The 14573-nt window shown below is 41.1% G+C and overlaps 1 protein-coding gene across 13 annotated transcripts in view; it reads left to right on the top strand.

Annotated features, from left to right (window-relative positions):
• Window positions 1-14573, top strand: part of RBMS1 (RNA binding motif single stranded interacting protein 1) — a 187161-nt gene that overhangs the window by 168877 nt on the left and 3711 nt on the right. For 11 of the 13 annotated variants that reach the window (XM_005309422.4, XM_005309424.4, XM_065560709.1 and 8 more), the window contains 6 exons: window positions 450-499; window positions 603-696; window positions 4035-4085; window positions 10540-10650; window positions 11790-11870; window positions 13502-13584. In XM_005309422.4, coding sequence (XP_005309479.1) covers window positions 450-499; window positions 603-696; window positions 4035-4085; window positions 10540-10650; window positions 11790-11870; window positions 13502-13579 — 465 coding nt within the window. In that variant the 3' untranslated portion in view covers window positions 13580-13584. The remainder of the gene's footprint in view (window positions 1-449; window positions 500-602; window positions 697-4034; window positions 4086-10539; window positions 10651-11789; window positions 11871-13501; window positions 13585-14573) is intronic. The other 2 variants (XM_042860798.2, XM_042860797.2) reach the window with 1 other exon arrangement.

Raw genomic sequence — 14573 nt, 5'->3', positions numbered from 1 at the left:
TATCATAGTCTTTCTTAAATTTTTAATATCCAAGATAATTCTTCCATATGCTTTTACTGTCTTTAGTAAGATTAAACATTTGAGGCTATGAAAATGTTCACATCTATCTTCTGAAGAACAGTTCTCCACATTCATTTGTACAGTTAATGCACACAGGCAAAACACACACACACACCCCAATTTTTCAGATAGTGCATTTCTCTCTTCATACTGAAACTCTGTATTCTGAGCCAACGTTATAGTTCAGTGACTCCTTTTACTATTTAATTACTTTCGCCTACTGTTAACCTTTCCCTCAGCACAAGAAAATAAAATATCGCTGATTATTTTTTTTACTAAAAATAATATATTTAAAGAAGGATTTATGTAAAACATTTCCAAAATAGAATTTTGTCAACTCTTCCATTTTTTATATATATATATGTACATATTTATTTTTTTCCTTAAAGGCTGGAATGACGCTTACTTATGATCCAACTACAGCTGCTTTACAAAATGGGTACGTCAAGTGGTGACACTAAACAAAAGAATTTTCTGCATTATGAAAGATACATAGAGTTATTACATTTGTAGGGTTAATTTTTTTTTATTTTATTTTGTAGATTTTATCCTTCCCCATACAGTATTGCAACAAACAGGATGATCACTCAAACATCTATTACGCCATATATTGCTTCTCCGGTTTCTACGTACCAGGTTTGTACTTAGAGCTCAATCGCGGAATTGATTCATAGGGACTGATGCTTATTTACTAGCTGCTACATCTTTTTTTATGGGTCTCTACAAAGATGCTAAACTTAAATGAATAATAGCTATTAAATTCCATACAGGATTAGCACAAATGCCACATGAGTGACTAACAGGGTGCTTGTTTTGAAGTGCTGCTTATTTTATGTAGCACAGCAATGTAATTAGATGTAAGGGATCTTGCAAAGTAAAGGCTGTTGCTTGTGGTTACAGCTAAGGTATTTGTTGGCCACTTGTAGATTTCATATATAGTTCCCTATTGTCCTCCGTGGCAGTTTGCTGAATCCTTTTTGTGTCTGTGGTGTATTTGTAAGAGAATACCTTTATTTAAACCCTCTTTGATTTGGTTGGCCGGCTTTTGCTTGAAGATTTGCCCATGAAGCTGGGGCTTCCTTTAAGCGTAAGGAGTCCTGAGAAGAGATTTAGACACTCACTACACCCTAGGGGAGAGAGCTTGAAGAAGAGTTCAGATGTCTGGAAGAAAATCATGGACAGCCGTGAGGTCAAGTACAAATATTTCCACATATGAGCAAAGCAGGAGTCCGGATTTACTGCTGCAGTTCAGTAGCATCAGGGAAAGGCCGACTTGCCACACCACCGCTTAAAGAGACATTTAGCTGTTGCTGTTTGCAGTGCTATTGTAGCTGTGTTGGGCCCAGGATATTTGAGAGACACGTTGGGTAAGGTATTATCTTTTATTGCACCAACTTCTGTTGGTGAAAGAGACAAGCTTTCAAGCTTACACAGAGCTTCACTTCTTCCTCAGGTCTGAAGAAGAGCTTTGCGTAAGCTTAAAAGCTTCTCTCTTTCACCAGAAGTTGGTGCAATAAAATATATGACCTCACCCACCATGTCTCTCTAATTTAGCTATTGTAGGCATTTACTTCATATAGGAGAGACATCCAAAAGCAAAGTAGATTTGTTCAAAGATTAAACCAAGGGAGTAAAAAATCCTAACATATGAAGTGCTGAAGATTTTGGTTTTGTTAAATTTAGCAATTACCTCCCATTTCCTAGCATAAAACTGAGTTTAAGGGCAAAACTGAACCATTTGTGCAGAACAGGTGAAATACCGCCCCATACAGAGAGTCAGCACAAGACCTGCATGTTCCTCTGTTCCCACTTAAGGCCTATATTGTCCCCTTGTAGAAACTTCAGATGGTTCAGCAGCCCCAGGTGAGGAAAGCGAACGAGACTGGGCCTATTAATCTGTGCTTCCACTACCTATTGAAAATTGGTCATCCTGGGGGGGGGGGGAGGGGACATTATGGTACTGCCTTGATAGTCAGTAAATTTTGAGAATTATTATTAGCTTCCACCATTCCGCCCCCCTACCCTGCAAAATTCCAGTGATTTTAGTTTTTTATTCCTTGTTAAAAACACAAAGTGAATCCTTGTTAGGCTCTCACTGTCCTTCAGGGAATCTCTCCGATTCTTTCCTTCATTGCATGTGAAAACTGGAATTTGACATGGAAACACTGAGAAGTTACTTGTGAATAAAATGCAGGTTTTCTAGGCTATTTCCCATTCAAATCTGCAGCATATGGTATTGCATATTTCCAAATATCTGTTACTAGCAGTGTTTTTCAATATGTGGCACAAGGCTCAGATTCTAGAGAATGAAACAGTTTAAACACTGTTCACACTGTACTATCTGAAATGGTTGCATCCTTTTAATTAGAAATGAAAATGAAAGAATAATTCTGTGTAGAAGGAAGTGATATTTTTTCTGGCCAAAAGAGTTTCATAATATGTGTATTAGTCACATCTTAATTACAGATCCATGCTTGCTGAACATTCTATCACTTACACAATCAGAATGCATCATGAAAATGAGACTTTTTTTCCTTGAGGTGCAGCAAAACCTGTTCTTAGAGTTAGTTTTACTGAAGGACATCAGATTTCATAACGTTTGGTTAGTGTTTGTTCGTACTCTTTCTGCACCTCTGATACACCCAGATGAAAGTCATGAGTCAGGTGAAGAGATCAGTCAAAGCACCAGTGAAATTGCACCAACCGTTTTGGCATTAAAGACTCTGGGTTCCTGAATTCCCTGGTCCTCGATCTGCCTTCTATAAAGTGAGTTGCAGAAGCAGGCTTCTGCTCTTTAATGATTGAAAAGGAAGAGTCATTCAGTGTGACTCAACAGAAAAATAATTGAGAAAGAAGGGCAGGAAATATTGATCTTGCAGAAAGTCACCTCAATTCCCAACAAGGTCTAACTGCCTTTACTCCTCACAGGACTCCATGTGAGGTGGTTTAGGCACCTTGTGGCCTTAAGTCTCCAGCAGCACTAATTAACCTATTTTAGGTGCACAGAAGAGATCAGAAACCTTCCTCATCCTCTGCATACTTTCTTGGTAGGCGATGGAGAGGTGACAGCTCCATGTTTCTAGCCTGCCTTGACTTCTCTCACAAAAAAGTTTTTTGTAAAAGCAGGAGTACTAGATGGTTCTTTAAACCGGCCTCTTTCAATTTAGAGAAGCAGACTAGCTTATCAGTGTAGTTATAAGACTCTTTTAAAGTTATCCTGCATTAAGTCAGAAAGTCTCAGACAGTCAATCTCATTTTCTCTGAAAATCAAAGAGCTGCTTGCTGTTGAGGAGAGAGTGCTTGTCAGAACCACACTCCCTCTTCCTGGTATTTGAGAGTACTGTACTCTTTTGGCCTATCAGGAGAAACCCAACTTTGCTAATCATTATTCTTGTCCCTGTAACAGATTGAAGCAGAATTACTAGTATTTTATCCATTGCAAACTGAATAGAAACTACTATCAGACTAGCCAGTCCTTTCATTCCAAAGCCACGTGAGCATAAACTCAGAGCAAACAATCTTGTGCTTTCCAAGACTTCCTGGTTACTTTTCCCTTTGGGATTTCCAAGGACACATAGGCATTTCACACTTCAACATGAGTGGAAGCCAAACTTCTCTTTCCACTGTGACCTTTACAGAGTATTCCAAAGTGTTTCTAAGGCCTGCACTACAAATTAGATTAAAGTGAATAAAACATACTGCTTTGAGAGTTGCACATGATATGTTATGTCCATATCTTGCCTTCCCATTAGGCTGTAGTTTTACTCCTTCCAACAGAGCTGAGGTTTGTAAATAGAAGTTTTAATAAGAATCCGTGTTTCCTAGTCTACATCAGACAGAGGCTGGTTTAGGTAAGCAGATGAACGAGTGAAGGCTTTTTATGTTATGATTGATAAAATAATCATGATATTTAAAATGGGTGCATTCAAGAAAAATAGTGTGATGATGAAAATTAAATCTTATTTTTGTTCTAGGTTCAGAGTCCTTCTTGGATGCAACCTCAACCATATATAATGCAGCACCCCGTAAGTTCTTATGCTTCCTTCTCCCACTGTCGCTTGTGTTTGTGTAGATATAAAACACTTCACAGCTTTCTGAAGATCTCAAACATTCTTCTTCAAGTAATTGTCCCTACCAATGCTCCACTTCAGGATGTGCACTCTTGAGTGGATATTTTGCCAGCAGTGCCTGTGGGTCCATGACTGCACCTTACACATTCCTCATGATCTGGTGCGATGGTATATAGGGAAGACAGGCCCATTACCATTTCAGTTCCTTCTCAGCCACCTGCAGCTTGAGATGGAGTGTTGCAGTGCCCACTTAGCTAGCTGCACAGCTTGCTAACTTTTTTCTCTTCGTTTTTCATTTGTTTAGTACAGTTTGTGCTTTGGGGGATTCCCCCTCCCTTTTTTGCCTGGGGTAGGTCTATAGTCCAACTTGGCTCTCTTCTGCAGACTTTCCTAATGGGTTATGCCAAGATACTAGGCTTCAAACCTGTCTGACTTGCCACATACCTTTGCCCTGTAGCGACAGGCACTTTGGCTGCCTTGGGGAGACTCCAAATCCCCTCCAGGTGTGAGATCTGCACTGGATTCAAAAGATCTAAAAAAATAAACAGAGGGAGGATAAACTAAAACTTCCTCTTATGGAAAGTTCTCTGAGACTTGTGGGGTCTGAGTCAGTTTCCCACCCACTGTACATCAGCTTCAGACCTCAGAGCTCCCTGGTGACTGTTTCTGCTCCAGTAAGCAAAGATTGTGGAGGCCCTTCAGATTCTTCCAAAACACCAAAAAACAAGAAACCCAAGAGGAGTGGAAAGTCACCCCCTCAAACTGGGATTAATGAGTCCTCGCATCCCAGTATGGGTGCTGCTGAGGCTTCTACTCCCTCTAGTACTGAGACCCCAGCACTGGCTCAAAAGACCTTGCTGAATACTGATAAGCATCCAGCAAGCAACTTCAAGGGGCATCAGAGATGGTACTGGACTCAGTGCCTGTGAAATATAAGGACTCCTCAAACATCAAGGTGTTCAAGTCCTTGGTACTGTCTTCCTCAGCTAATGGTAAAGAATGCATGGACCATTCCTTGATATTGTCTCTGGTACCTCCCAATGTGCAGCCTCCCAAGGCACTATCCAAACTTCCCAGTACCTAGAAGAAACTGAATTCTCTCCTTTGAGAGGTACTGGCAGGGATTTCCCTCCAGCACCAGTTTATCTTCTAGAGTCTACTTACCCTTCCATGACAACTTGACCTCTGGTATCAGTGTGGTCTCCAGGTATACACGGGGGACTTGACCTCTGGCATTGATGTGCTCTCTGGCTACCCACAGGAAGGGTACTGAGAGAGACTTCCCGCTGGTACCAATTCATAGCTCCAGAGCTGATGGTTCCATCTGTGAATTCTCAACAGCCAGTACTGATGCAGTCACTGGTCCCTCACTGGAAACCTGTGCAAACACCACTTGCCCCCAAAACATCATCTGACTTCTGAGTTGTTGGTTTAAGGTTTCTCACGCTTTTCATTACAGTCTCTTTCCCTTGGAGTGCATCTCAAGGAGGAGAGTCCCAGTAGCATATACATCTGGCAGAAACAACCTTTGGGTCCTACCTCTTTTCTTTACATCCCACCACAGTGAGCCCCCTATGGTGAGCACTTTTACAGGGTACCCTCATAAGAGGACTCCTCAAGAACAGCAACAACTGTCACCAGTCTTAGTTCACAGGAGGAGCCTCCAGAGGAGGAGCAGCCAGGTTCAGAAGAGGAGACACCTCCTTCCCACAAATCCTCCTCCTCACCAGAAGAGACTGTTATGTCCCCGCTTCCCATCCTAGATGATTTCAAGGCCTTCCAGGAACTTGTGAAAAGAACTACAGAGATCTTACAAATCCCACTAGAGGAGATGTAAAATCTCAGCATTCCTTGCTGGACATTCTCCAGGCCTCACTGCAGAGCAAAATTGCCTTACCATCAACAACACTCTACTGTCACTAACTGATGAGTGCCAGTGGTTCTGGTTAAGGGGAGGACATTGTCGCAATTCACTGGGAGGTGCTGTCAGTATCCGTCGGCCTAGTGTATTCCTCTGTGCTTATCCCCGATGTCATTACTCTTCAATCTCCTGAATAAGCTGAAACGGGAGAGATCAATGGCTATCCTCTTTGCACAATCATAGATAAGGCAAATATGGTTCCCAAAGCTTCTTTGACTGTTCCTGCAACCATCTCTCTGTCTTCCTCTGTCAGTGAATCGTTACACCCAGGAATCCGGATCCATGATTCACCCCAGCCTCTTGTTACGTCATTTCAAGGCATGGGTATTAGATGGCTCTCTGGAACATAAACCAGGACAGCTCTCCAGAGATCCAGACTGCTACTCAGTAATGGGAAACCCAAATATAGAAACATTTTCTGATCTGGTACCGCCTCTCGAGTCTCGCCTTTCCAACATTCATAATTTGTAAATTTGCAAACTGCAGGGTTATAGCTGAACTCAGATAGGCTCTAATGGCAGCTAGAAGAATCCTCTCTCTCTTACACACACACACACACACACACACACACACACACACACACACACACACACACACACACACACACACACACACACACACACCCTACCTACCTATCTACCTACCTACCTACCTACCTACCTACCTTTGAGGAGTTTTCAGTCTTTGCTCACCCAACCGCTGCAAAGTTCATTAAAAGCCTGTTTAACCTTTTTCTTACTGTCAAGAAACCAGCTCCTCCAAGGGACCTCAATTTAGTTCTTAACATGCTAAGAAAAGCCCATTTGAACCTCTGGAGAGCTGTTGCCTCCTTCATCTATCTCTCAAGATCTCATTCCTTATAGCCATCTCCTCAGCCAGGATAGTAGAAGAGCTAGGAGGCCCTTATGGCTGGCCCACCAGACATGGTGTTTTATTGTGACAAAGGGACATCATTTCCCTCACCCCCATTTCCTACCTAAGGTATCTTCAGAGTTCCACATGAATGTCCTAATTAATCTACTGATGGTTTACCTCAAGCCTTACCCTTCAAGAGAAGGAGCTAGTCTCCATACACTAGACATAAGAAGAGCTTTTGCTTTTAACGTTGATAGGACTAAGCCCTTCAGGGCTTCTCCTAGATGTTTACTTTCCACCACAGAAAGAACAAAAGGGCACCCGATCTCCACCCAAAGACTGTCTAAATGGGTTTCAGGATTACTAAGTTTCAGGGGTGCATCCCACTCCTGGAGTGATGGCTCACTCCACCAGAGTGCAGTCTACTTCTATAGCCTTACTGAAGAAGGGACATGTCTCAGACATTTGCAGAGCTGCCACTTGGTCATCAGTGCATGCTTTTTCCCAGCATGGTGCTCTTGTGCATGCTTACAGAGCTGATGCATTACCTGCCCTCCTTCCCTATGTTCTGGAGTTATTCTTGAGCTTTGGGGTTCAGAAGGAACTGGAGCAGTGGCAGGTCCACTTTCACCTAAACATCCTCACACTGGAGCACAAAGTTGCGTAAGAGGCAGGTGTGGACCCATGGGTGCTGCTGACAAAATCTCCAATCAAGAGTGCACAGTTGTGCACACATCCTGAAGTGGGAGCACCATAGGGACAAAACATCTAAAAGAATTACAATTTCTGTACAAGGTAAGTAACTCTCCTTTCCATATTTTTTCTTGGATTTTGGTGATTCCACCGTGGGACTCTGTAGGCTAAGAAGGAGGGAAGAGGAGGTGATCAGTTGGAATTGGGGTTCAGTCATGACTCCTGCTACTTCACATTTTAACTAGCCCAGCCTTTCTGTGCCAGAGCTCAGCTCTCCCCTTTGCTGGTCCTCAGTAACAATGGCCCAGATTCACTAAGGGACTTAAGTGCCTAACGCCAATATTTAGGCACCACTGCAATCCACAAAATCCTGCTCAGCTGCCACTGAACACTAGGTACCTAAGCTCATTCATCACCTAAATATTTGCTGTAGAATTCCCTTAGGTGCCAAAGTTTCTGTCTCTGGGCATGTGCACTGCTTCTCAGGCAGACGCCGAGATGCATTGTATGCCTAAGTCCCAACATGATCTTCAGTCCAGATGGAGATAGTCATGTCCCTGCCTATTTTGCCTGTGGGAGCTAATCCAGTAGACATACTCAAAGCCTGTCTATCCCCATACAAAACAGCCAGGAGGAAGAGGTGGCAGTGGCCTTCCTTATAATCTTCACCCTAGTGGTTAGGAAACTCACCTGAGATGTGGGAGACTCCCAGTTCAATTCCTCTCCACTCCCAAATGATGAGATGAGAGAACTTGAACCTCTCAAGTGAGGGCCCTAACCACTGGGCTATAGTCATTCTCATTTTTTTTTTTTTGTCACTTTGAAAGTGAAAGATAGGAAGGAAAAGGGACATGGTCTGTGTGTTCAGAAAGGCAGGTTGATGAGGACAACTACATTTATCCCTAGCGCAATTTCTCGAGGGATAAGTACATCCTTTTTTAGGATGCTGAGATTAAACACTTTGTGACATAGCCCATGTGGTGGTAATATCCATGTGATAAATTGCAGAGCCAATTTTAAAAATGCTCTAGAGCAGATCTAAAATAATTCAGGCCACCTGTTTTACAGAAGCAAAATATATGGTATGATATACACAGATTTATGGGCACTCATTTAGTTGCCCATGGCTTCCCCGCTCATGAGTAATGCAGGTCACCCCCCTCGTGGCTATGATATTTTTATATCACACAGTCATGTATTTTTATATATATAATTTGCCCATCATATTTCCCCCCTCATCAGTACCATTCCACATCAAAATGACTGAGTTTATTGGTACTGACATTATATACACTGACTCGTGCTTTAATATATGCAGTGCCATGGCTGACAAACAAGCACATTTTCAAATTTAGCAAGGAAATTGCCTTGACTTTAATTAACCTCCTTATGCAGGCTGGAAAATGTAAATCTTTTTGGCAAAGTGTTTTCTGTTTGTGCAAGCAAAAAAGATGGTGTTGAACACTTACATCCTTTCAACATGCCCAACTGATGCATATTTTTTCCAAGTTTGTCATTAATGGAGACAACTGATTTTATTTACACCCTTTATCAATGTAGAGTTTTGAAATGATAAACAAGGATGAAAGCCTGCAAGTTATCCTGTGAGAAATGCAAATTAATAGGTTATCATGCTATTAGGGATATTCCATTTACAGGTGTGCAATTCTAGCTATTATCTCGGTGAAATGAAAGATCTAGATTCCTGACTTCTCAGTTTTGGTTTTCGGCCTGTGTGGAAGCTTGTGCATGCTCTCGCTCTCTCTCGCTCGCTCTCTCTCATTTGCTTTGCAGAGACGCTTGCAGTCTGCAGAACAGGAAATTCTTGCAGTGTTTGTGCCTGTGACTCATTTCATCGACACTGGTCACATGGTTGTTTTTCTAACTACACTCAGTACTTTATACAAAATATAAGACCTGCTGTAAAAGGAATAAATTATTCATTCAAAAACACTGACTTTCAGTATGCTATAATTATTTCTATTAATTTTCAGCCTAAGCCACTTTTCAGTCACACACCTGCATATATAACACATACAATATATTTAGAAACCTAATTTTATAGGAATATCTTAGGGTGGAAATAAACCCCATCTGTATCCATCCATTTAAATTAACCACCATGCATTCTTATGAGTTTTCTGAGCACCTGTACAGCAACTGAATATTTGGCAACTTCAGCTGCTTAAAAACTATGTCCACTGTACATACGAAGATGGAGAGACGTGACACAAATGTGGTAATCCCATCATGTTAGATAGACTTTCTACAGAAGAAATGGTATTTACAACATAGCCCTCTGGTACTTGTGCCCTAGTGAAACAGTTTCTTCCCTGATCAAAAGTTACAATGCCTAACTCAAGGGTATTAAACTTGCACAGGCAGTCATGGAAGTGCATCATTTGTTGCTGTTGAGGAAAATATTCTCTCTATAAGACAGTGGCACATGAAATACACCTCTACCCTGATATAACGCGACCCGATATAACATGAATTCGGATATAACGCAGTAAAGCAGCGCTCCGGGGAGGCGGGGCTGTGCACTCTGGCGGATCAAAGCAAGTTCGATATAACGCGGTTTCACCTATAACACGGTAAGATTTTTTGGCTCCCGAGGACAGCATTATATCGGGGTAGAGGTGTATTTGCAGGTCTATCCATTGTACATCAAATCTTGCACTTTTGGTTGGTAGTTAAGCAATTAGTTTACAAATTCAGATTGGTGCATGTATAAATCGGGTAGTTAGCTATAAAATGGAGTAAAATCCTTAGGATCTTCAAGACCAGCTAGTATCCAGACTCGTTGTTATGGGTTAGGGAAAACCCTATTGGTATACGCTCTCGGAATTAAAGTCCATGTTTTACATGCCTGAGCCAAAAGAGAAGTGTTATTAAAATCTGGATGGTCTCATTCTTAAACTTGTTTTTTTTCTCCTATAGGGTGCTGTATTGACTCCCTCCATGGACCACACCATGTCACTACAGCCTGCATCAATGATAAACCCTCTGACACAACAGATGAGTCACCTTTCATTAGGCAGTACTGGAACAGTATGTGGCAATTTAATAATATAAAGCTCAGCATATACAAAGGGAAAATGTTGTGTATTGATTACAATATCTGTGTAGTGTACATGAAAACCAGCCCACTAAGTGTTTTTCCTCCTCAGAATGTAAATAGCTGTTTCCACACTTCAGTACAGATTCTTTAGGGCAGAAGAGTAAGCAGACAAGCTAGTGTAGTAGTGTGAAATGCACTCCAAATACATGGAACAAAGCAAATGAAAGTAGCCCAGTTTAAGCAGTTTTAATTCTAGAACTGGACTTGAAGCAGAAACAGTGGTGCTGAGTTCACTCTGAAGGGTTCAGTGTTGTAAATAAATTGTTTGATTCACATACATTTGTCTGATATGAAGACATTTGATCTGCTAAAAACCTCTTACATCTGAATATTAAATTCTGTGCAATGTTATATCTAGCATACCAGATGGTAGTTTGACATAGAGAAGTACCTATACCAATTAATTTAATACAGATGATTGAAGAGACCCGTCTGATGGTAACTTTTGCTCGTTATTGACTTAAGCTAAATTTGACACTGACCTAAAGGAACACCATGAGCTTCCTAGTTTAAACTGCATTCCTCATGGAAACAAATACACTAAATTCATAAAAAATACATGGCATACTTTATTTAGATAAAGTCTGGCCTCCATCAGTGTACTTTCTTGCCACTTCTCAAATATAAATGTAATTATCCTCATAACACCTCTGTCAAGCAGAGAAATACTATCCTCTATGTTCACAGATGTGAAACTAAGGCACAAAGATAAGAGCCTTGCTCAAAGTCACACGGTGTATGGCAGAACAAGAATTTGACACAGATCTTCTGTTACAAGCCAGTTCCTTAACCATAAGATCATCCTTCCTCCTTGGGTACATACTGTTAAGAAAAAGACTCAGACTGGAATTTTTTTGGAAGGAAAATACTTAACCTCTTTGTTTCTGAAGGCCAAAGTTGAGTTTGTGTAATAACACTGCTCAGTGGAGTACACCTCACCTCTCTGCATTTTGATGAAGCTTGCTTTGAATCCTCTTCCTTACCAGAGCACTCAAATATATATTTAAAAAAATCTTATGGGGTGTGTATCAGATTTTATTTTAGCTGAACGTATTCTCTGTCTTTTTAGTACATGCCAGCCACAACAGCTATGCAAGGAGCCTACATACCCCAGTATACCCATGTTCAGACAGCAGCTGTTCCTGTTGAGGTTGGTAAATTTTATACGAGGCAAGCTGTTATAGCCAAAATTGTTATATTTATTGTTTTGCCAGAAAAAAACATACAGATGAAAACATTACATTATGCAGGACCTTTAAGTACAAATTCAGTTTTACTAAACTACCACCATGTCATTATTTTCATCTAATAAATGTACTGCACCAATGTGAACTTCTAATGGTTAGTTCTTCCATCCAAGCAGCAACCCAGCCCCGCCCTGCTTAGCTTTGAGATGTGACTGCATGTTGCAGTTCCAGGGGGAGCTATACCATTGACCATTCTCAGTCTCTCCTTGGGCAGTCTTTCCCAGTTACAGGCCTGTAACTCTCAGGGTGTAATCACACTATGTACACCACTCCTGTCCATCAACCATGTCCTCAGCAGGTCCAGCTGGATTTTGGCCCCTGCTTAGACTTCTGACCCATGGCCACTAAAAAAATGTAGTGACAGAGAATAGCGTGTTCAAATCAAAGTATTATTTATTCATCCACAGGAAGGAAAAGGGTTAAGGAACAAAAAGCCTATATGTGTATTATCTTACTTAAACCTTAGCATTTCCTTGCAAGTTTACATAGGCCCCACTTATCCGAAGAACCCCCAGCATTGGGACTGGGCAAGGCAGATTTCATCCCTGCACCTTCTCATTCCCTTGTGTTTCTTTTATCTCCCTCTGCCTACGCCCTGAAGTTTACAGGCCAGCTTTTATCCATTTCAGAGTCTGTTTGTCCTGAGACACTTGATCCTGGTCAGTATGATTTACACATCTCCCCAGATGTGTCAGAGGCAAACTTCCAGTGGTGGATTCACTGTATTGTCCTTTTAAGTACCAGACATTGAATTATGCTGTGGTATTGTAGCTGTGCGGGTACTGTGATATTACCTCATTTCATCTCATCTCATCTCATCTCATCTGATATCTTTTATCGGACCAACTTATGTTGGTGAAAAGGCTTTCATTGGCCTAAAGAAGAGCTCTGTATAAGCTTGAAAACTTGTCTCTCTCACCAACAAAAGTTGGTCCAATAAAAAATACTAGCCCACTCACCTTGTGTCTCTAGCAGTTGAATTAGTCATCGCCTGGTTACTGGGGTATGTGTTGAGAGCTCTAGCGGAACTAATCCTTAGTGTTCCATAGAGCCAGCCACACTACAGTACTCAAGCAGATAGACACAAAATTTATGGGAATACAGACATCTGTTTTTCACACTGACTCACAGCACAAAGATGGTGACTTGTGGTGGTCTACAGAAAACTTCAGAATTTATTCACTCATTTTTTAATATGTTTGTTTGGTTCTATTCTGTTAATCTCATCACATTGTCTAGTTATTGTTATAGCAATTTAGGAAATAGAACATGTACTTGATCACTTTATATTTCATTAGATCTTCTATTATAAATAAAAATTAAGGCCAAGATGGATGCATCAGATTTGGGGTGCCTAACTTGAGAAACCTTAGAGAGGGGCTTGGTTTTTTTAGAAGGATGGAGGAGAAGATGCTTAACAGTTCCTGAAAGCCAGGCCCAGTCAAGAGTCTTGTGTCAACAGAATACAGAGGCATCCAAAATCTCTAGGCATCGCTGGGCATCATGTCTCAACCCCTTTTCCTCTTTTTTACAGGAAGCTAGTGGTCAACAGCAGGTTACAGTAGAGACGTCCAGTGACCATTCTCCATATACGTATCAGCAAAACAAATAACTGAGGTAGGGGCTTGTCCTATTACTCTGAAAAAGACATGAATTCAAAACTAAATGTACAATATACTGTAGCTTACAAAAATGATGTAATCTAAATAAAACTGCTAATAATTTAGGGCCAGTGCCCAGCGTCAATTTGAGTTTTGCCAGAGTAAGAAATTAGAAAAAATAGAGTACAGGCTTCAAGATTAGGCCCTTAATGAATTATCTGAAATAATTTATTAGTACTTTCTCTGGCGCACAATTGCATGCCATTCTACCTTAACTTTTCACATTGAGACATCAGTGCTTCCATGCATGTCATCGGACTTGTTCAGAGAACAGTTTGAATCCCAGCACTAACTTGGAAGTGGGTTTCCTACAGAGAAGCAGTGCCACCCCCAGTGGAATGATGCAATGGAATCTCCTCAAGGAAATCCTTGTTGAATTTCACTTGTAAAGACTCCCCTTCCATGTCTTTACTACTGTAGAAAGGAGACCGACTGGTCAACAAAGTATTAGTCCTGGCTTAAATTTGTCTCAGAGTTAGTTAATTTCCTCCTTTTCATAGAGAATGTTCCATTTGCTTTTCTTAATAAGTCACTCATTTGTTTGGACTGTAACCCCTTCCATGCAGCACTGCTTTTTATAGCTTGCCACCTTTAAAGTGTTGTTTGCTTTGACCATTTCCCTAGCATTCCATTTTCTTCATTCCATCCTTCCAAGACCTACGCTTCTCTGCTTTGTCTTTCCCCCAACCATTGTGAACCCTATACTTCAGTTGCATACATTTTTATAAAGTTTTGTTAGACTTCACACTGAAAGAACTTTATTCATGCACTAGAAAGTGAATCTCTTGCTGCATTGTTTATGTGCCCCGAAAGGTTCATAAAAGTTCATTTCCATAGCTCTCATGACACAGGTTTATTAGAAACACAGAAAGCACCAGCAGTTTTATGTTTGTGCACCTTCTGTACATATGACCCTCTCCTTCTGAACCAAATCCTGTTTTCCTA

Source organism: Chrysemys picta, chromosome 11 (genome assembly GCF_011386835.1).
Source record: "Chrysemys picta bellii isolate R12L10 chromosome 11, ASM1138683v2, whole genome shotgun sequence".
Lineage (NCBI taxonomy): Eukaryota > Metazoa > Chordata > Testudines > Emydidae > Chrysemys > Chrysemys picta.
Note: the sequence above shows the minus strand (reverse complement) of the source record. Positions and strands in the feature narration are given on the sequence as shown.